This window comes from Sinocyclocheilus anshuiensis, unplaced genomic scaffold, assembly GCF_001515605.1.
Source record: "Sinocyclocheilus anshuiensis isolate Anshui unplaced genomic scaffold, SAMN03320099.WGS_v1.1 scaffold560, whole genome shotgun sequence".
In the NCBI taxonomy this organism is placed as follows: domain Eukaryota; kingdom Metazoa; phylum Chordata; class Actinopteri; order Cypriniformes; family Cyprinidae; genus Sinocyclocheilus; species Sinocyclocheilus anshuiensis.
The window spans coordinates 1,117,547-1,138,969 of record NW_015554116.1 but is presented as its reverse complement, the minus strand read 5'-3'; the positions used below and the strand labels follow the sequence as shown (position 1 = coordinate 1,138,969).

At 36.2% G+C, this 21,423-nt stretch overlaps 3 protein-coding genes across 6 annotated transcripts in view; 1 reads left to right on the top strand and 2 right to left on the bottom strand.

The window, feature by feature from the left end:
* LOC107669840 (E3 ubiquitin-protein ligase MARCH2-like) overlaps window positions 1–4,774 on the bottom strand; it is a 12,764-nt gene extending 7,990 nt beyond the window's left edge. Inside the window, exons 1-4 of the mRNA XM_016462263.1 lie at window positions 4,631–4,774; window positions 2,527–2,797; window positions 2,234–2,438; window positions 610–819 (exon numbers count right to left, since the gene is read on the bottom strand). Coding sequence (XP_016317749.1) covers window positions 610–819; window positions 2,234–2,438; window positions 2,527–2,702 — 591 coding nt within the window. The 5' untranslated portion in view covers window positions 2,703–2,797; window positions 4,631–4,774. The remainder of the gene's footprint in view (window positions 1–609; window positions 820–2,233; window positions 2,439–2,526; window positions 2,798–4,630) is intronic.
* A 2,585-nt stretch (window positions 4,775–7,359) lies between these two features.
* Window positions 7,360–13,150, bottom strand: LOC107669812 (ras-related protein Rab-11B-like). 2 transcript variants are annotated; one of them, XM_016462213.1, is made up of 4 exons: window positions 13,007–13,150; window positions 10,960–11,155; window positions 7,552–7,745; window positions 7,360–7,466 (listed from the first exon to the last, which is right to left on the bottom strand). In XM_016462213.1, exons 1-4 carry the CDS (start codon window positions 13,044–13,046, stop codon window positions 7,375–7,377), a joined length of 522 nt encoding a protein of 173 aa, XP_016317699.1. In that variant the 5' UTR covers window positions 13,047–13,150; the 3' UTR covers window positions 7,360–7,374. The 2 variants fall into 2 exon arrangements, with proteins under 2 accessions (XP_016317699.1, XP_016317702.1); XM_016462216.1 differs by lacking the exon at window positions 13,007–13,150 and adding an exon at window positions 12,723–12,855.
* A 2,314-nt stretch (window positions 13,151–15,464) lies between these two features.
* LOC107669809 (interferon-induced protein 44-like) lies at window positions 15,465–20,095 on the top strand. Of its 3 annotated transcripts, XM_016462210.1 has the most exons (9): window positions 15,465–15,603; window positions 16,684–16,754; window positions 18,079–18,589; window positions 18,708–18,762; window positions 18,838–19,033; window positions 19,116–19,268; window positions 19,354–19,525; window positions 19,625–19,725; window positions 19,803–20,095. In XM_016462210.1, the coding sequence occupies exons 3-9, from the start codon at window positions 18,079–18,081 to the stop codon at window positions 19,986–19,988; spliced, it is 1,374 nt and encodes a 457-aa protein (XP_016317696.1). In that variant the 5' UTR covers window positions 15,465–15,603; window positions 16,684–16,754; the 3' UTR covers window positions 19,989–20,095. The 3 variants fall into 3 exon arrangements, with proteins under 3 accessions (XP_016317696.1, XP_016317697.1, XP_016317695.1); XM_016462211.1 differs by lacking the exon at window positions 16,684–16,754; XM_016462209.1 differs by lacking the exon at window positions 15,465–15,603 and having other exon boundaries at window positions 16,601–16,754.
* Window positions 20,096–21,423: the final 1,328 nt, after the last annotated feature.

The window sequence follows — 21,423 nt, the reverse complement described above, 5'->3', positions numbered from 1 at the left end:
TTTGTTTTTGGGGGGGGGGGGGGGGGTGTTCAGACATTATTTGAACGTAAATGAGATTTCAGAGCTTCTGGAAAGATTACCACTTTCATTTCATTCTTGCTCAAAACTATTGTATGGTCGATTGTTTTATGATTAAAATATCATTACTCAAGTTTGGAGTGACATAGGTAAGTAAATAATGGCATTTTCATTGTCAGGCGAACGATTCCTTTAGTAAACTTTACCGCCTTGTTTGCGCAAATCACAAAAAAATACCTAGATCTTCCACAGAAAGTGCATAAGGTGCAAAAGGGCCTTTATAAGAGTGGCAAATGTGCAATTTTTATGATATTATGGTAATGAGAATGAGGTTTTTTTTGCATTTTGGTAAAGAGAACAAGATATTTATGGCAATGCAGTAAAACAGGATTTCTTTGCATTACGGTGATGAGATTATTAAACATATTTAACACAATTAACTTAATTATTTTTTTTCCTTTTGATTTTTGGGGTGAAATATGACCCAGACATGTTCAGGTAAGTCTTTGTGTGATTCCCCTTAAATTAATTTAAGCATTCTGTTTCAGAATAAAAATTTAAATCTGCATTTGATGGATTGTAATGCAGTACCAGTGTCCAGAGGACGTAGATGGTGAAGAGTGCGATGGTCAGAGCGATGAGGCCGACTGCCTCCAGGCGACTGTTGAAGTGCAGGTGGTCCTGTGCCCCCCGTAGACACAGCCAGCCTGAGATGGCTGCCAGGGGCGTTATAAACAGGAAGCACACCATGTCACAGAAGAGGGTCCGCTTCTCATTCCGGGGGCCCGGGTCCCTGAGCCACTATTGAAAGATGATGTGAGGATTAGTGATGAAGAATAGATAGACAATTTGCCCGAATACCAATAATCACATGTTATGACCAATAATCAATTTCACAGTCAACATTCTTAGTAAAGATCAGTTTGAACAATATTTTTACCACTTCAACTTAATTTGTTATCAATATTGGGTCTACATATTAGAGTACTATTCAACGGTAAGGTTGACTGACATAAATCTAATGTTTGGATAATTTCTTAAATGAGAAATGTGTATCTAATCAATTAGTCATGACAAAACAAAGATGAAAATTGATTAATTAAAAGACAAAAACATTGCATAAGTAATGACAGCAGTAATGATAACAATGCCTTGCATCATATTTGCTGAATATGAAATCCAATATTTGTTTGCTTTCAACAACAATTTGTAAGGTGAGGAAATCTTGTACTTTCCCTTAGATATAAAAAATAAACTGCCTTAAAGACATGATTTCTACCTTCCTGAGCCAGGTTACAATTATTTGGTCAATTCTCAGTCGATTTTATGAACGATTCTGAAGACATTATTTTATAACTAATCCTGATTTCAAGGATAAAGTTATCCTTGCAAACATGACCCAGATGTTTTCTGCTGCATCTGTGGATGTTTTACTGCACCCAAACAGCAACAGAAAATTACAGATTTTGTGAAAAAAGAAAAACAAACTTCTTTGTGTATAAACTTGTGTATTTGAGTGTATTGTGTATATTGAGTCTTTTAACATATTTTCTCACTCCTTTGCAGACTGTCAGTTAAAGAATATATTTTGAATACTTATTACCACTAAACCAAACTTTTGACTGCTTCTGATTCTGATAAGTGCATTTAAGGTAATACATATATAGGAAATCAGATGTATTTAGAGCCAGAATCATTAAATTACATTAAAAGACACTATTATTAATTAAAACAAATGAATTAATTTTAAATATTTACCAATCTTTGCCACCATCCTTCAAACTACTAGGTTTTACCCAATTGTCAGCAAGATGTTTTTCATCATTTAAAATATTATACAATTTTGTATGATCACTTTTTCTTTTATATATTTTAATAAGGACAGAATAATTAATATATATTATTATATATTATTTTATTGTGTTGAATTTTTACATAAATATGTTTCGCTGAATGACAATGGAACATTATATCACCCACATTTTTTACATTTTAGTGTCACAAAAGTTATTTAAAAGCAATAAAGTTGACGCTTGTATTTACTTTGCTTTCTATGTATATGAAATCACTTATATAAATTTCATTTCATGCTGATGTCTCGTCTTTGACCCAAATACTATAAATTATGCCATGTAAGCACACACGCAAGTAAATGTCCAATAGCAAAGCGGGGCCGAGCCATGCAGACGAGGCTAAAGGCATTGACCTTTGTTACCTCTGTGAGGGGTCGGGGCCGGCGCTCTATGGTAAACTCAGTGTGGCACAGCTCACAGTAGCTGGTGTTAGAGGAGGACAGCCACTTCTCCAGGCAGCTCTTGTGGACCGTGCCCAACGTGCCGGTGCAGTCGCACGGGGAGAGAAGCCCCTCGCTATTACACACGTCTTGACCCTCGTGGCAGATCCGACAAATCGGCCGATCGCTAACAGAGAAGGAAGTTAATAGCTTTGCCTTTAGGCAACTGGAATATACATTGCCTGAAATTGAAAATGTTGTTCAGATTTGTCTACCTCTGGGTGCCCAGGGCTTTGATAACAGTAGATAGTAGACGTCCATCTTTGGCCGTGACCTGGGTGACGTACTGGGCCCGGCAGTTGTCAGCCTCCTCCACGGTTTTGGACAGGGCAGCGTTGCCAGTGCAGTCGCACAGGGAGCCTGGGAGGTGGCAACACTCCCCTGTGGTCATTTCGGGGCCGTCCAGGAGGGCGGGGGGCAGGGGAGCACCGGGGGGAATCAGGGAGCAGCCTCGCTCCCACACCTCAAGTCACAAAGACCCTACCACTGCAGAGAGGAGGAACATTTACAATGGTTACATTAGGGAAATTTTGACAGCGAAAATGGTCAACTGTCAACTGGCAATGAAGTAACGCACCACACAGAAGACACTGTCAAACTGCAAATTCATGTTACCAACTGTCATGTTTCCTCCTTTTCTTAAAAAGAGTTACAGTGAGATGCTTAAAACGGAAGTGCATGTGGCCAATTTGTAAACTAAGATAAACTAATCTAAGATAAGACTCACCATTTTAATAACATTCAAAAAAGCGTAAAAACACAAATTTGTGTAAAGTTGCATCCGATTTTGTTGCAGAGACATCATTGTAAACCCTAAAACCGCTGTAAAAATAATAATTTAAATAGCTTTAACTGAAAAAATTATTTAAGTGCTTTTATAATAATAAGATTTAACATTTCTGCTTTTAAATCATCCAAAAACCATCCCATTCTCTACCATTGTAAATTACTTACTATAAGCATGATTTTTCCTTTGTCTTTTTTAATTATTATTATTTTTCAAGTCAAAATCTCTTTTTTGTGACAATCAACAGTTTGCCACAAATGCATTAGAGCTTAATTTGTACTTTAAAAATACATATTTAAATAAATATTTGCCATCTACAGTTCATTTTCGCTGCAATGTTTTACTTTTGCTTCTTTCCAAATATAAAATACAATGTGGCACACATTTATGTAAAATACAAAATAGTGTGTGTGTGTGTATACACACAATTTATTATATATATACACACACACACACACACACACACACACACACCCACAAATGCATTAGAGCTTAATTTGTACTTTAAAAATACATATTTAAATAAATATTTGCCATCTACAGTTCATTTTCGCTGCAATGTTTTACTTTTGCTTCTTTCCAAATATAAAATACAATGTGGCACACATTTATGTAAAATACAAAATAGTGTGTGTGTGTATACACACAATTTATTATATATATACACACACACACACACACACACACACACAAGAATTGTGCATTATATTCCAAGCTTTGTATAAGAAACTATTTAAAATCAAAATCTTGATTTTGACTTATTTCCGAGCTTGACAGCTGTAATTACTACAAGCTTGCAATGAATGAAAAAGAGCATCTTGGACATTCTTCAGAACGTCTCCTTTTGTGTTCCACAGAAGTCGTAAAGGTTTGAAACAAGAAGAGGATTCATCTAACATAATATATCATTATAATACAAAAACAAGCATATTGAGGTTAACTTAGTCTATTAACTGAGCAATACACTAAAGAAAACCTAGTGAGCTGACATTTGTACACAGCATTTTTGGGCAGTGTATGTTTCAAAACATTATTTTACACATCTTTTGATGAATGGCAAGTCGCTGCATTATTAAATCTAGATATGATCTACTGATCAAACCAACAACATATAACCTTTACTAGCATAGGGATGTACGGACAGAAACAGAGATGAGGGAATAACCAGCATAAATGCACTGCCATTTTACATGAAATATGAAATCCTGTGCAGCCATAACATCAGTCCACATTTAAACCATCTGGTCTGACCTGATCTGTCAAGCTGTCTGACACTAGTCTAGGGTGGGCCTTTGGCACACAACACAAGCTACAAATTAAAGATCAGTTTCCTCCAATATAGCGCTAAATGTTTCTTAGTTATTCGTTTAAACCGAAAACAACCCGATTCGATACGTATTAAGACAAAGTCAGAGTGAATGTGGAATAATGCGGCTGCATTAGACTGCTAGTAACATTAGCCATGTAGCAAAATATGCCATCAAAGACTGGGATTAGAGATTACAACATAATTTCTTGTCGTCTAATCTTACCTTCTGGCTTTCCATGCTGAGCTGCTGCCTTTAAGGGTGAATTCCTTTTAAAAGTGACGCCTGTTTGCAAACGGTAAGGTAAAAGTACAAGCCTTGTTTTGGGTTTGATTCTTTCAGCAGACGACTCGGCTCAGCCTCCGATTAGCGCCGTGTACGATAAGAGCGCAGAGGGAGGCGCTTCTCTACGCAGCGCTGCTTCGGAATTTTCCTAAACAGCTTTCGTGAATAGCCGTCATCCGAGAAGTGCCTATTGTTGTTAGTTCTAAGGACTGTTCACTGCTCATGTGAGGATTTATGCGTTGTGATGTTAATATGGTTTTGATTTTTTAATGATTGTTTAACTTAAATACTTGCCTATTTAGTCTTTATTTTTTTTTTAGCAATACTGAACAAAATGTGCATATTTATGCGTAACGTAATGTGATATTTCATTTTTCAGTTTTGTGCGTAGCCTAAAATACACTTTTAATCACTTTAGTTCCTCCTAGTAAATTGTTTTAGAAGTGTAGTCTGAAAATAGTTACTTTTTAAATAATGGGTCTTTAATAATAAAAAAAATAATAACAAATAGGTTTTTAGTTTTGTGTACATTTATCCCTTACCAGATCAAGAATGTCACTTAGTTTAATATTTCACTTTTGTGCATATTAATAAATTGCACTTTTATTCCTCATCTTTTCTAATTTTGACCAAATTGTTTAAGAAATGTAATTTGTTTTCTTTGATATGACATATTTTGCAACTGTGAACAAAATTACTGTTTTTGAATAATGTCTTAATATTTTGTTTTCAATTTTGTATAAATTTCTCCCCTTTTTCTCATTTATATCAGACTAAGAATGTCACTAAATGTTTAGAATAAATTTTTTTTTAAAGCAAACAAATTGAAAAAGATTATGCTTAACCTAATAATTTATTAAGATTTAATTTTCACTTTTGTGCTTAAACACTTTTATTTGTCTTTTATTTGTAACCATTTAAGAAAAGTCATCTATTATTTAAAAAAAAAAGTACAAAAAAATATTTTACGTTTTTAATTTTGTGTTTAAGCAAATTAATTCCCCTTCTTTTGTATTTTTAGGATTTTAAGGAGGTAATTTTAAGAAGGTAATTTAACCCCTTAACTACTTAACCTGGCATATTCCTTTAAAGAGCTTGTGACATGGAAACTAAATAGATCGCTTGAGTCATACCAACCATTCGGCACGACACCTATTCTAGGTACAGATTCAGACATACATGTCATATTGTGCAATATGGAGTCCAAAAATAAAAATCACAACTGTAATTGTGACAGTAATTTGGTTTATTTTCCATTTTAATGTAACCTGATAAAAGGCAAAACAGCTGTTGTCACTTCATGGATGTGTAAATGTCACATAACCACACTCGAAAAAGGCATCTTAATCACAGTATGGGAAAACATAAGGCATTTTCAAACTAGTCGTATGACAGTCAAACAATCCAATATATATGGACTTTCACAGACCGGTGAAACAACTCGCATTTCAAAATTAAGTTATTTTATCGGCGAATCGGGTTTGAAAATGACCGATACCGATAATCATAAAAATGCTTAATATCGGCGCCGATAATCGGTCGACCCCTACTTTGAATCACCTGAGATAATCCTGCTGCTCCTTAAGGAGGGGGGAACTCTTCCTCTCTATATCTCAGGATTGGATGGACCCAATATTTCCTTTCTTTTTCTCTTTTTAAGAAGCGAGAGGACAACAAAATCATCCTCAATGCTTGAAGACTCCATTTAGTACTGTTTTGTGAATTTTTTCTTTTTTTTTCAATTTTTTCCAGTCATTTCAATAGGAATCCATGTGATCAGGAATTTCATCTGAGGGAGAAATATTTCCCCTCATAAATTTCGCAACAGGTTTGTGTTGGTCAAGTGGTAAATTCTCTGGCTTGGCAAAAAGATTTCCCCGAGCAGATTTTGCAACAGGTTCAAGTTGGTCACATGGATTCGCAGAATACATTGACTTGGATTGAAATTGACTTTTTACAGGAAAAATCTACTGGCAAAATCCAGCCATTTTAATAGGAATTCATGCAAAGAGGAATATTGCATGAGGGCAAAATATTTCCCTTCAGATATTTCACAACTGTTTCATATTGGTCACGCTGCTATTTTTCTGGATTAGTTTAAAAGTGGATTTTTGTGGGCAAAATCCAGTTATTTCAACAATTTCACACACGAAAATTTTGCAATGATTTTGAGTTGGTCACATGGAAATCAGCACATTCATCTGCTTGGTTTAAAAGTGACTTTTGACAAAATCCAGTAATTTCAATAGGAATCCACGTAATTTTTTGGCCACTAAACGTTTTAGCCACTTTTTTTTTTGGCCACTAAATTTTGCTGAAAGTTTGCTAACGGTGCATTCACACGGGGCGCCTGCGTTTCTCATTTACTTTAAATGGTTGACGTCATGAGTTGCCGAACTGAATTGTGGATCTGTTGCATCGCCGGCACTGCTGTTGCTCACGGCAGAAATTGAAAACTTTAAACTTTTCAAGCTCCAGCACAGGCGTCAGCCAATCAAATTGCATTACGCAAATACCCTAGCGCAGTCGCTAGCCAATTGCGTTCATGCAACACCAGAAAAGTAATGTGACTAGCTGTTGTCATTATGATGGTCGCGTCAGCACCAAGCTTCAGACACAACCTCGGTCAAGCTTCGACGCCCCATGTGAACGTATCCGTAATGTGACTGTAACTTTAATTACGATCAGGACCCACCTGTTAGTATGTTTTTAAATGCCTCCTCCACATTTGTGGAGTCCAAAGCTGATGTTTCGATGAAGGAGAGATTGTTCTTCTCTGTATAACACAAGATGAAAGATAATTTAACACCTCAGGTAGATCTTTTCTCACTAAACATGAAAATGCAGGAGGAAATGCTTACCTGCAAAAGCTCTGGCCTCATCAGTGGGAACGGCCCTGAGGTGCCTCAAATCGCTCTTGTTGCCCACCAGCATGATGACAATGTTGTTATCCGCATGATCCCGCAGCTCCTTCAGCCAGCGCTCCACATTCTCATAAGTCAGATGCTTTGCGATGTCATAGACCAAAAGAGCTCCAACTGCACCCCGGTAGTATCTGTGAAAGAGACCCACGTAAAATATATACTAAAAATGTATATACTAGTGTTGTCAAAAGTACCGACCACGATACCATTCAGTACTGAAATTTGAAAAACGTCCATCTCCCGCTAAGATTTGAGCACTGTTGAGTAGATTCTTAAACAGCGTTGATTGGCCATAGTGTTCACGCGCTCAAAAGATATGACTGTGATTGGCTTCAATGATCATCGTTTCACACTAAGGCTGTCAAAAAAAATTTGAATTTAGAATATTCGTCGAATTTGATCAAATTAGTTTGAATGAACTTTGCATTCGAATTTTAGGTCTGCGTCAGCCAGCCTTATCAGTGGCGCACGAAATGCAATGTAAGTGTCATTGCATTTTAATGCTTTTGTTAGCCTATCCAGTTGAACCCATTAGATGCGGCGCTGCTATGTTGTTCATTCAATATATTGCGGAAAACGAGAGCATCAGTGTGGCGAACAGAACGCATATTTATCACATTTTCTAACGGGGCATCTATCAGCGTTGCACTCGCGTCTCGCAGAGAGCGGCATGTTTAGAAAGCCATGTAAAATTAATGTAAGTTCAACTTTTAAAAAACATGTCTCAAGACTTTATGGCGGTTTTCCCCCATCCCACTGTATCTCATGTTTTTAAATGAAGAAAGTACCCTATTGTGGCCTCAGGAGAGAAGCCAAAAGCGTTTTTTCCCCCTAACTGAATCGATGACAACGATTCAACCATGATTCTTTACTAAATGATGCAGTTGATTTAAAAAATATATATATATATTTGTAATCAATTTTGATATTTTACTTTTTTATATTAAGTATTATTATTAATTATACTGTAATTATACTATACAGGGGTTAAAGCAAAAAAAAAATCATTTTTTCTGGGGGTGGGGCGGGGCAGCACATGTTAAAGCAAAAAAAAACCCTGAGCCTGAACTTTTTCCAGGGGCGGGGCAGCACAGCACATGCAAAGCATGCAATGACTGTGGCAACTTTAACATTTGAAAGGATACTATGGCAAAGTTATTGCTTTTTTTATTCAAACTGATTTTTTTTCATGAATATATGGTTGACCTGAAGAATGAAAGCTAGGCTATATCATACACTTGGAAAATTATGAGCTATATCACCGCTCATAGACACTAGGGGTGTGACAATACACTTAGCTCACGAGACGAGACAAAATACAGATACTTGGTTCAATAGAACGAGACAAATTTTTAATACTATTTTTAAGAAATTTTAAATGACAAAATATTTGTCTTTTAATTACAAAAAGTAAAACAATGCAGTTGTATTTTGAAATATTTTAACTAATCTAAGGCTGTAACTAATAATTATTTTGGTAATCAAGTACTCTACTGATAAGAATGAAAGCTGTGTCATACACTTGGAAAATCATGAGCTATATCACCGCTTATCGACACTAGGGGTGTAACAATACACTTAGCTCATGAGATGAGACAAAATACAGATACTTGGTTCACTAGAATGTGACAATATTTTAATACTATTTTTAAGAAATTTTCAATGACAAAATATTTGTCTTTTAATTACAAAAAGTAAAACAATGCAGTTGTATTTAGAAATATTTTAACTAATCTAGGGCTGTAACTAATGATTATTTGGTAATCAAGTAATCTACTGATTATTTTGACAACTGAGTAATCTAATATTTTTTTAGTAACAAACAGACCTAAGGCTTTAGTATGACTATTTATATAAACTAACGATGAGGCAATAATAATTGGCTCAAATAAAATATCAAAACCAAGAAATTACAGGATTGTACTGAACAACACTGTTAAAATATATAATGTAATATGCCTATACATAATATGAACATAACTATGATTTACGTTACAAATCTAGTGAGATAATGCACAGTTTTTCCAGATGAACGTTAAGCAATTCAAATTCACGGCATATGCAGAGGAAGAGTTTAGCCCCTTTCACACAATACAGTCTTCACTGGTAAATTACCGGTAAGTTACCATTAATAGATCATGTGTGAACAGGACCTTTTCAAAAATCCCAGTAAATTTGTTCTGGCAATCATATCGTTTTATGGAGATGACATGATTACTCTGAGCTGTTTACAAAGCTCCGCTGCTTTTAAATTAGTTATTCTATGTAAATATGCGCTAGATGGACATATTTTACCATTGCGCCTCACAGCTTTTTGTCACGCTTCTACATTCATCAGGGCTGCGACTCCACAATTGGATACTATTATGCGCTTCTTGTGTTTACAAGAGCAAAACATTCTGATTGGCTAGTAATGTTAGTTTAGTTGAGAGTGAAAACTGTGCTCCTCTCATACCATTGGTAAGCGAACTCATGAACTCGAAAGTGATAATCAATCAACAAGATTTGTTTTTTAAATGTAGGACTATTTTTTTTCCGCAGCCAAACGCTGCACGCTGGAGATCCAGCACGGTGCTGGAGAACTTTAAGCCCTGACTATAATTAAATTATTTTATCATTAACTAATATACTATTATGGGCCATACATCAAATAAATTATCAATAATTACTCTATGAAATCATTTATAGAATTATCAATTATAAACTATTTTATTTTTAATTTACAGTATTATTATACAACTATATACTAGTGTAGTTATAGTCCTATCCTCCTATTATTAAACAGAGTTTAAATTATACTCCATATTAATTATATATTAATTAAAAATAATTTACCAATAATGCTAAAATTAATGTATTTAATTACCATGGATAAATTATAAAAAATTATGAGATTTAAATTAATTTTAACAATAATAATTTAATAAAATTACTTTCACATAATTTGTTTTAAAATCATTTTATTTTTAGTATACCTTTTAGTCATAGTATATTTTCTATATTATTTCTAAAAAGTAAATAAATAATCTTATTTTTAATAGATCTACTACAAATATACTATGAATAATTAACTTAAAATAATTTGATCAATAACTTTAACATTTTTTAAATAAAATTATTATGATAAATCATGAAGATATGTGAACCCAAAGGCCCATACAGACTGATGAGTGTGAATTAATTGGCCCATAGAGATGATGGCTGTGAGCCAGACAGCCCACACAAAGGACATTCAATCTTGCGTATTGAGGACCCTACACGGGAGGTACAAACAGTGCCATACTCTGGTATAAAATTTCGTCCCACACACAGAATTAAGATTTAATTACTTCTTCATGTACTCACGCTGATGTGATGGCTCTGTAGCGTTCCTGTCCCGCTGTATCCCAAATCTGGGCCTTTATGGTCTTGCTGTCCACTTGGATGCTGCGAGTTGCGAACTCCACACCAATGGTGCTCTTGCTCTCCAGGTTGAACTCATTCCGAGTGAAACGGGACAACAGGTTACTCTTCCCCACACCAGAGTCTCCAATGAGCACCACTAGAAAACATAAGACTGCTTGAACAAGACAGCTTCTCTTATAAAAACCATAGCCATAGGGAAGATGTCATAGCCATCACCGCATGAAATGAAGGCCACAGAACAGAAACAATCTACCATGTGAGTCCTTGAAAGTAAACCACAAACCAAAGTGTGCACCCAAAGCACATATACAATGTCATCATTTGAAAAGCAGAAACACACTAGATTAGTCAGCCATCCTGGTTACGTCCACATGACGAGGACATAGAGATAAGAGAGAAGCCGTAATCTACCAACACACACTTCCACTGTCATTTTCCCTTCGCTCCATCAATTTGACACCCTAAAAACTAAAATACAGGCCTAGCCAAATTATATAAGGAACGAGAAAGGCATAGAAAATATCAATCAGCTCATACTGTGTCCGTTGCAATGTGGTCAGCATTCATTTTCTCTAGAGGAACCCTGAAGTAATTCACAAAACGGTTGTTGATATACTGGAGAACATCTAAAAATTGGTCAAAACTTTCAACAAGAAATCTCAAAAATAACCAAAGTGGCACATCTGTAAAACCTCAACAGAAATCTATGGTTTTGTCACATATTGAAACTCTTTTTAAACGCACCGTGTAAAAACAGGAACTCGATGTGGGAAGGAACTTTTAAATATATAACTTATAAATAATTAAACAATATAACTTTTAAATAAAAAAAACTTTTTTTATATACATATATATATATATATAAATAAATATATATATATATAAATATATATATATATATATATACACATACACACACATACACAGAGAGTCAAACTGAAGTAAGTCCAGGCTTATAAATATAAATATAAATATAAATATAAATATATATATATACACACACACACATGCAACTGAAGCAATTTGATACATCCAAAAATATGTTTTACAGTGACGCCATGATCATCTACAGTTGTCAATTTCACATTACAGAGTTTGTGTCAGCTTAGTGATTTAACTAAATTACCTGCTGTAAAAGCTACAGAAATGCTTACAATTGCAGGTTAATGGCCAAATTCGGCCTGTTTGAACATCAAGAAGCGACTCTTGTGTAATAATAAACGACAAAAAAAAGTTTCCTAAGGCCTAGCAACCACACAAAATATTAAGCAACACATAGCTACTAAACGACTACAAAAGTTGACGTTGTTCGAGGTTTTTGGTATAGAAGCAAAACCCGCTGAAGTGAGCTGAACATATTTTTTTTGTTGTTTAGGTATGAAATTATTGCATTAAAACAGCTAGTTATTTAGCTCACTTTAGTTTGGAAGCTATCTAGCTGCTTAGCTAACATAGTGCTAACTACATAAGCGAATTGCATTATCGTTTTCATACTGCAGAAGGAAGATATTCAAATGTATTAATCTACTTTCAACTCTTGATTCTTCGAAACACACCGGTTAATATTTCGATAGCAAACGCCAGTAAACTAGCATTCCAGCTAACCAAGCTAGCCACAGTCATCAGGAAACTTGCTGTTTTTGTTGATAATAAAGAAAAACTAAACACGTCTATTCTTAGTTTTGATACATTAAAAAACGTACCTTTAAATAAATAATCGTATTCGTCGTCACGGGTTCCCATTGTTAGTTTACCGCACTAAAATGTTGTTGTTGGGCGATGGACCTCTCCTGATGAGCGATGTCCGATTCGTGAACGAATTGTTCTTATGAGTCGGATCTTGTAGTGATCGGTTGAACTGGTCCATGAACCGCACCGAATAATTCGTTCATGACCCCAGAACCGATCAGGAAACTTGCTGTTTTTGTTGATAATAAAGAAAAACTAAACACGTCTATTCTTAGTTTTGATACATTAAAAAACGTACCTTTAAATAAATAATCGTATTCGTCGTCACGGGTTCCCATTGTTAGTTTACCGCACTAAAATGTTGTTGTTGGGCGATGGACCTCTCCTGATGAGCGATGTCCGATTCGTGAACGAATTGTTCTTATGAGTCGGATCTTTTAGTGATCGGTTGAACTGGTCCATGAACCGCACCGAATAATTCGTTCATGACCCCAGACCGTTTGTTTCAGAGAGCGTTGGTATTAATACAAATAAAAGAAAACCTGCAAAAACGTTTGCAGCTGATTTTTGTTCTAAATGCAAATTTTGCATTATATGCATCTATTTTTTTTTTTACATAGGATATTCTTTAAATAAATCTTTTGAATTTCCCTGTGCAGACAAGGGTTTAGGCTACATGAGACAGATAAGGTGCAACTTCTACCTGATCCGACCAATTAAAATACCTTCATTGTTTAACATCTCAAATATTTCTCCTAGACAGAAAATGAGGTTACTTTAAGATTGAATGGAGATTTTTGCTCAAGTCTGCTGCTTCTCAAACTTGTCTTCTGAGACAAAAACTCTAACAATCTTTACAATGGTCTCCTTTAACGTTTTTTTAAGAGACCTCATCATCATCACACACTGTGCTCAGATTTTCTCCTTAAAGACGCTGGATCTCTCACATTTATCTCCTTTAAAGCTTTAGAAGAGATCTCAACAACATCACACACTGTGCTAGACTCTGGTAGTCTCATATTTGACTCCTCCAATGTTTCAAACAAGATCTCAACAACATCACACATTGTGCTCAGATTTTTCTCTTAAGACTCTGGTGGTCTCACATTTGTCTCCTTTAAAGTTTTAGAAGAGATCTCAACAACACCACACACATGTGCTCAGTCTTTTCTCCTACACTAAAGAGTCAGAAGCTCTCACATTTGTCTCCTCTACCAAGAGTGCAATGACGACTCATCCAGGAGGTCATAAAAGAGCCCAGAACAACATCTAAAGAACTGCAGGCCTCACTTGCCTCAATTAAGGTCAGTGTTCATGATTCAACAATAAGAAAGAGACTGGGCAAAAACGGCATCCATGGGAGAGTTCCAAGGCAAAAGCCATTGCTGACCAAAAAGAACACAAAGGCTCATCTCACATTTGCCAAAAAATATCTTGTTTATCACCAAGACTTTTGGGCAAATATTCTGTGGACTGATGAGACAAAAGTTGAACATTTTGGAAGGTGTGTGTCCCGTTACATCTGGCGTAAAACCAACATTTAATAAAAAGAACATCATACCAACAGTCAAACATGTTGGTGGTAGTGTGATGGTCTGGGGCTGCTTTGTATCTTCAGCACCTGGACGACTTGCCATAATTGATGGAACCATGAATTCTGCACTCTATCAGAAAATCCTGAAGGAGAATGTCCGGCCATCAGTTTGTGACCTCAAGCTCAAGCACACTTGGCAAGTCCACCTCTAAATAACTCAAGAAAAACAAAATTAAGGTTTTGGAGTGGCTAAGTCAAAGTCTACAAAGTCTTAAATCCAATTGAGATGCTGTGGCATGACTTTAAACAGTCCATTCATGTTCGAAAACCCCCCAATGTTGCTGAATTAAAACAATTCTGCAAAGAAGAGTGAGCCACTTGGGTTATCTTTGTGTATTATTAAAATTTGTTTGATGATCTGAATCTTTTAAGTGTGACAAATAAGCAAAAAAATTTAAAAAACAGGAAGGGGGCAAAAACCTTTTCACAGCACTGTATATAGAGGCCTACATTTTTTAACTGTGTTAAGTTAAATACTTATTTAGATTTGAGAAACAACTTTCATGATAGCATTACGATAAAATTGTGTTTTACAGAGCATACAGAGCACTGACCAGAACAGCCAGGCACAAGAACAGTCTTTTCCCGCAGGCTATATTCAGTCTGAACAATTAAACTTTCATACATCGTCCATCACAACTGACATATTTATACACAGAATCCTACATTTGTACACTTGTAAACTGCACACTTTGTAAATAACATATCTGCACACTTATAACATATCTTTACATTTATTTAAACAATTACATTTTTTTCATGTTCATCTATAAATCTAGAGCATTAACACTGAATATTTACCTTTAGGCTATGAAGCTTCTTTTAGCGGTATTTGTGCATAAAATACTGAAATGCTCTTCGTACAAGATCGGAATTCGTACACCAGCAAAGATATGTCAAGCTCCTCCTATAAAACAAAATGACTCTGCCCTTTCCTTATTACTCCAGAGACCAGATAAGAGCGGGATTGGACAGTGACCACATAGTTTACAAACAAGAAACGAAATAAATTTGACGCGCACAAGCTTTAAATTGTGTTGTTAAGAAAATAGCGATATGTTTAAATATTAGCACGTTAAACGTTAACTAAATTTTAGACCTAAATCTAAACATTCTAAATATTTTTAAAGAGCATTTAAAACGATAAAGTTTTCAGTAGGTTACCGATGTAATCGAAAAATTCCATGACTTCATCTCAGTTAGGCAAAGCGCTTTGATACTGTGAATCATCAGATCCTTCTGTCCACCCTCTCATACTGGGCATCACAGGAACTCCACTTCACTGGTTTGAATCTTACCAGGTAGGTCTTTCAAGGTTGCCTGGGGAGGGGAGGTATCCAAATCACATCAACTGGTCACAGGGGTTCCTCAGGGATCAGTTGTTGGACCCCTCCTCTTCCACATGGTTTCTCATAACATTGCTGTGCTGATGACACACAGCTCTATCTTTCATTTCAACCAGAATCACCTACAGCTCAACATGGCGAAGACTGAGCTTCTCGTCTTCCCTGCTACTCCGACTCTAATTGGTGATTTCACCATCCAGCTAGGTTCATCAACAATTACCCCATCATGTTCGGTCAGAAATATTGAAGTAATCACTGATGATCAGCTGACCTTCAAAGACCACATTGCAAAAACCGCTCGTTCATGCAGGTTTGCTTTGTACAGCATCAGAAAGATCAGGTCCTTCCTAATGGAGCATGCTGCACAATTTCTTGTCCAGGCCCTTGTCATTTCTAGACTGGACTACTGCAATGCTCTTCTGGCTGGACTTCCATCATGCACAATCAAACCTCTACAAATGATTCAGAATGCAGCAGCACGTCTGGTCTTCAACAAGCCTAAAAGGGCCCACGTCACACCTCTCTTTATCTCCCTGCAGTGGCTACCGGTTGCGGCTCGCATCAAGTTCAAGACATTGATGCTTGCATAAGAACAACCACAGGCTCAGCACCTTCCTACTTCCACTCACTCTTGAGTCTACATCCCCTCCAGAAGTCTGAGAGTGAGTGAAGCCTTGTGGAACCATCAAAGAGAGAGACACAAAATCATTTACTCTTAATCAATGATGTATGATGCTCTGTTGTAGTATTTTTCTTGCTCCTAATACTAACAGGATTCACTGAAATTTAATTTAGACCTTTTTCTTAAATATAATTGTTAAATTACAGAAAAATACCGGTTATTAAATTGAGCATGTTAAAGCACAAAGTGTTTAAGCATCCCAGGTCTCCCCTACTATTACTTTCTTTTTGTATTACTGCACCTTTAAATCTTTTGTGGTTTAGAGTCAACGTCACTGTTGTAGAAAAAAAAATCTCCACGAGATAAATGCTTTTATTGAGCTGTATTATAACTGTATGACCTTCCCGCCACAGTGCTGTTAAACGTGAACGGACTTCCTTGTCTTGGATCTAAAGACCAAAAGAAGCGTCTTGTTCTACAAAACGTAAGTGACAAAGCTAGTTTTCAATTAACAGTAACTCTTTGAGTATGCACGCAGTAATTTATTTACTTGAGGTTTAAAAATAAGTTATTTATCCAGTGTTTATCTTCCAGCAAAAGGTTATTGAATAGCAATGAATCGAACATTGTATTTTAATTTAAACAAATTAGCTTTTTAGTGTTTATTCAGTGTTCACTGTTTATTTTCAGTGTTTATCCGCAATGACAAAGGCGACGATGAGTTAATATAACGTTACAGGCTGTTTGAAGGCTGCAGTCTCTCGAATTAGTACTCAGCTAGTCAAATCTAAATAGGATGCGTTAAGTATTTAATGTTTGTAGTGTTTAATGGTGTTTTTAAGGACTGAATATGTATATTAAAATCTTTATTTAAAATTGAAGTTAAAAAATCCATATGATCAAATTATTGTAACGATCAAAATAAGTGCTAAGACTCTCTTGACGGTTTTAGGCTTTCTTTTATTATCGTGAGCGCTCGTCTAAAATGCTTCTGCCCCGACAAAAGCTGAAAAACTTCTGGAAATTCCTCCCAAAACTCCATCCATACACGAGTGGGCAAACTCTCTTCCTCTTCTTCTTTTTCTTCTTCTTCTTCTTCTTCTTCTTTAGGGTTTAACGGCGTTTTGCATCCGTTGCATTACCGCCACCTTCCGGATTACTCTCCTACACCGTTATTCCAGATTATTTCTTCCATCTTATCTTTCTGTCATATTCTCCTCATCGGGCCCGTTCTAATTAAGAAATTACAAATACTTCTTCTGCCTTGCCCATTCGTACCACATTGCAGTATATCTCTTATACTTGTCCCTGACAACCCACCTCTTCTTAATTCTTCTATCATATTTCTCGTTTGCTCTCCACGTCTTCTGCAACATAAAAGTACATGTTCTATGGTTTCTAATACCTGGCAGTACTTGCAAAAACCAGTAGGATGCTTCCCTATGATATATAACGTACTGTTCAGATTACTATGTCCTATTCTTAATCTCGTCATCGCTATTTCTTCTCTCCTAGTTCCTCCCCAATTCCTCACAGAAACAACTTTATTTTGAATGGTATATAAATGTCTTCCTTTAGCTTCCCTATCCCACTGACACGGCCATTCTGTCATGGCTTCTTTCCAGACTATACTTTTTCCTTCAGATTTTGACTCGTTCTTCAGAAGAACTTCCACCCCTTAAAAGGCCCCATTCAAAAAGAACACAGGAACAGAACATACATGTGCTTAAATCACACCTGAACAGAACATAATACACTTTTCAGACTTGCTACATTATTATTATTATTTTCTTTTTCTTTTGGCACAGATGCAAAAAGCCAAAGTTAGAAAAGTCAGCACAGATACCCTCACTTCTAATTTACCTGAAGAACGAAGAGAACAGCTCTGTACCTCACTGGGGAATGTGGAACTGTCTCTTCTCTACAAAGCTTCAGTTCATGGATATCAAGCTTCTGCCTTCCATCAGAGATGTGACCGCCAGGGTCCCACTTTACTTGTAGCCTACAACAATTCAGGCTACATCTTTGGTGGATACACTAGTGTAGATTATGCTCGAAGTGGCCGGGAAATTACAGACGAGGAAGCTTTCCTGTTCAGTTTTACAAGTGGAACCTCAAGCTACATCAAAGTTAACAGTGGATATAACGCACGTTATGATGACGCTAAATGGCCCAACTTTGGACAGCAGCTGTACTTTTGCTACAACAACCAGCCAGCTGTGAATTATCAAGGAGGGAATGCATTCAACATTAATACCTCATCAATGTATGGCAATGACACTCATCTGAGTGAATGTGAGGTGTATAAAGTGGAACAGGGTAAGTCAATCCTCAGCTTTATTACCACTTCATGTATTTTACACAAAAAAAGTTTCTTTAAAATAATTAACTTATTTAGTGTCATTAAAATGTTCTGTCTTTATTCGACAATTCCCAGAGCCTGAAGACAGCGTTGAGGAGAAACCATGGAGGAATGTTCTATGGACACTGGAGTATGTTTCTAGTTTATCTCTCTTTTGCTAATTCCCTGTGCTAATCTGAAATAATAAAACTGATCTGTGTTGTAGACGAAGAGCAGAGCTCATGGAAATGATCAGGAACCATAAACCCCTGATGACGTCTGTGAGTCGGGTCCGAATCCTAATGATCGGTCCTGTAGGTGCTGGAAAATCCAGTTTCTTCAACTCCATCAACTCCATCTTCACTGGTCATGTGACTAGTAAAGCCATGTCAGGATCCGCAGGCACTAGTCTAACTGTGCAGGTACAGATTAGGCAGAACTTCAGGACTTGCTTCAGTCTGTAATATAAAACAATTGTTCCACAAAGATTCCTGTTTTTGGTAGTTTCGCACATATCCAGTGAATGATGGTCGTGAGGGAAAGCCGTTGCCATTTGTGTTGTGTGACACCATGGGACTCGAGGAGCAATCAGGTGCAGGACTGGATATTGAGGACATCAGCAGCATTCTTCAAGGTCACGTACCAGACCGCTATAAAGTAAGTGCATAGGTTCATGTTTTTGGCTTGCAAATGTATATTTATCAATAAAATTGATCTTTAATTTCAATTATTCTCAATTCAGTTCAACCCCATGGCACCGTTTCAACCTGATGAGCAAAAGGCCTCCAGACCTGCATCTCTTCAGGAGAAGATCCACTGTGTGGTGTATGTGATAGACGCCACCAAAATCTCCCTCATGTCTGACAAACTAGAGGAAAAACTTGCTTCCATACGCAGAAAAGTGAACTCACTGGGTGAGTGAACATATTTACACCACTCTTGTGATTAATACAAAGTAGGTTGTACATAGAGCTACATGTGACGCACCTTAAAACGTACCTCAACAATTTCAGGCATCACTCAGATTGTCTTGATGACAAAAGTAGATGAAGCATGTCCTCTAGTGGAGGAAAATCTTCAAAGCCTTTATGTCAGTTCCTACATCAAGTCGAAGGTGAGACGCGGTCACATGATCAGATGGTCTGTTGCTACAGGACTCAGAGTGAGTGAGGTGTTGTTTTGTGTCTGCAGGTGCAGGAGGTGAGCTCTCGGTTGGGTGTGCCGGTGTCTTGTGTGTTACCGGTGAAGAACTACAGTCAGGAGCTGGAGCTGGAGCTCAACTGTGACGTCCTGCTGCTCACCGCTCTACAGCAGATGCTTCGCTTTGCAGACGACTATTTTGATGATATTCGTCCTGTGGAGGGCAACACTAAATAAATTTTTTTGGGCTCCTGTGACTTTATGCTCTGTAAGAGGACTAATAAAGTTTGACTATTTTGTACATTTGTTTTGGCAATAATGTAAACTAAATGGAAATATAATCAAAATTTGCTAAACATAAAATAACAAATGAAGATCTGTTACCCACCTTAATTTTAACATAAAAGTGGGCGTGATTTATTAATTGATTGTGTGGTGATAAGTGTGATCCACTTCCAGTTATTTTAGCTGTACAATAATAGCCCGTATATATCACAATAGTTCTCTATGCATCAAAGTTAACAGTGGATGATGCTGGAGGGCCCAACTTTGGCCTCCAGTTGTGCTTTTGCTACAACAACCAACCACTTGTGCAAAATGTACATCAGTGTAATGCATTGAATTTTATTGCTGCAACACTATATAAGAATTACACTCGGCTGAGTGATTGTTAGTTGTCCAATGTGGAGCAAAGTAAGTAATTAATTAGAAAAATATAGTTATGTACAATAAAAATGTTATAAACTCCAGTTCCTTTCAATAATTACTAATTTAATGTCAACTGTTTACATTACTCAAGCAGTTGCTGTTGTATTTGTTACATTCCTGTGCCATGATTAGGATTAAAGAAAAAAGCGCTTTAAAAAACAATGACAATTTTTTATTCTGTGCCTCAAGTTTCTTTCAAAACTGCAAGATTAAAATAAAAATGTACAATTTATTAAACACATTTCTATCACTAAACAATTCTCTTTATTTATTTTACATAGAAAATATATTTAATAACCTAATTTAAAGTTCCTAAATCATAAAAAAAAAATTAAAACATTTTTTAACAGCACATTCTTTGGAACTACCGAATAATAGCATTTAAAGTCATGTCGTTGTTTATTTGCCTGAATACTAGAATCGTATATTTTTATAGGCTACTTACTAACTGTACAGAATCACATAAGCTGGAAAAAAGGTGCTGAAATGGCGCCGTACATGTAGAACCGTCGACGCACGGTTTATTTGCAGATGCAGGAAACTGCTGGAGTGTAGTCTGTCATTGTTTCACGCTACCAAGGCAAGCTTCTTAAACGATATAGATGTGGTATTAAATATTTTATAATGCAAATATGATACATTTAGAAAGTAGAAGCAAACAATTTAATCGTAATGGTATCGATTTCAAACGAGGAAGCAACGCCTGAGATAAAGCTTTAACGTTACATTTTAACAACCGTTTATTGCGTTACAGTGATGAAAAACCAAAAAGAACACAATTCCGTACTTTATTTTATTCATTATTATTTGGTACTTGGCACTTTTCAGTTTCATCTCCGGCTAAACGGACTATAAGAATATAAATACTGACATTCGTTATTAGGTATTTTAAACTATACAAATAATATTTTACAGTAGGGGAAGCACGGGGTAAATTAAGCCAGTGGGTAAACTGAAGTTTACT

Coding starts and splice junctions, on each gene's coding strand:
- LOC107669812 (XM_016462213.1), bottom strand. CDS start 13,046: ATGGGAACCCGTGACGACGAATACGATTATTTATTTAAAG. Junction 7,746..10,959: donor TACAGAGCCATCACATCAGC/GTGAGTACATGA, acceptor TCTCTTTCACAG/ATACTACCGGGGTGCAGTTG. Junction 7,467..7,551: donor TGAGGCCAGAGCTTTTGCAG/GTAAGCATTTCC, acceptor TGTGTTATACAG/AGAAGAACAATCTCTCCTTC.
- LOC107669809 (XM_016462211.1), top strand. CDS start 18,079: ATGCAAAAAGCCAAAGTTAGAAAAGTCAGCACAGATACCCTCACTTCT. Junction 19,269..19,353: donor ACGTACCAGACCGCTATAAA/GTAAGTGCATAG, acceptor TTCTCAATTCAG/TTCAACCCCATGGCACCGTT. Junction 19,726..19,802: donor GTTCCTACATCAAGTCGAAG/GTGAGACGCGGT, acceptor TTGTGTCTGCAG/GTGCAGGAGGTGAGCTCTCG.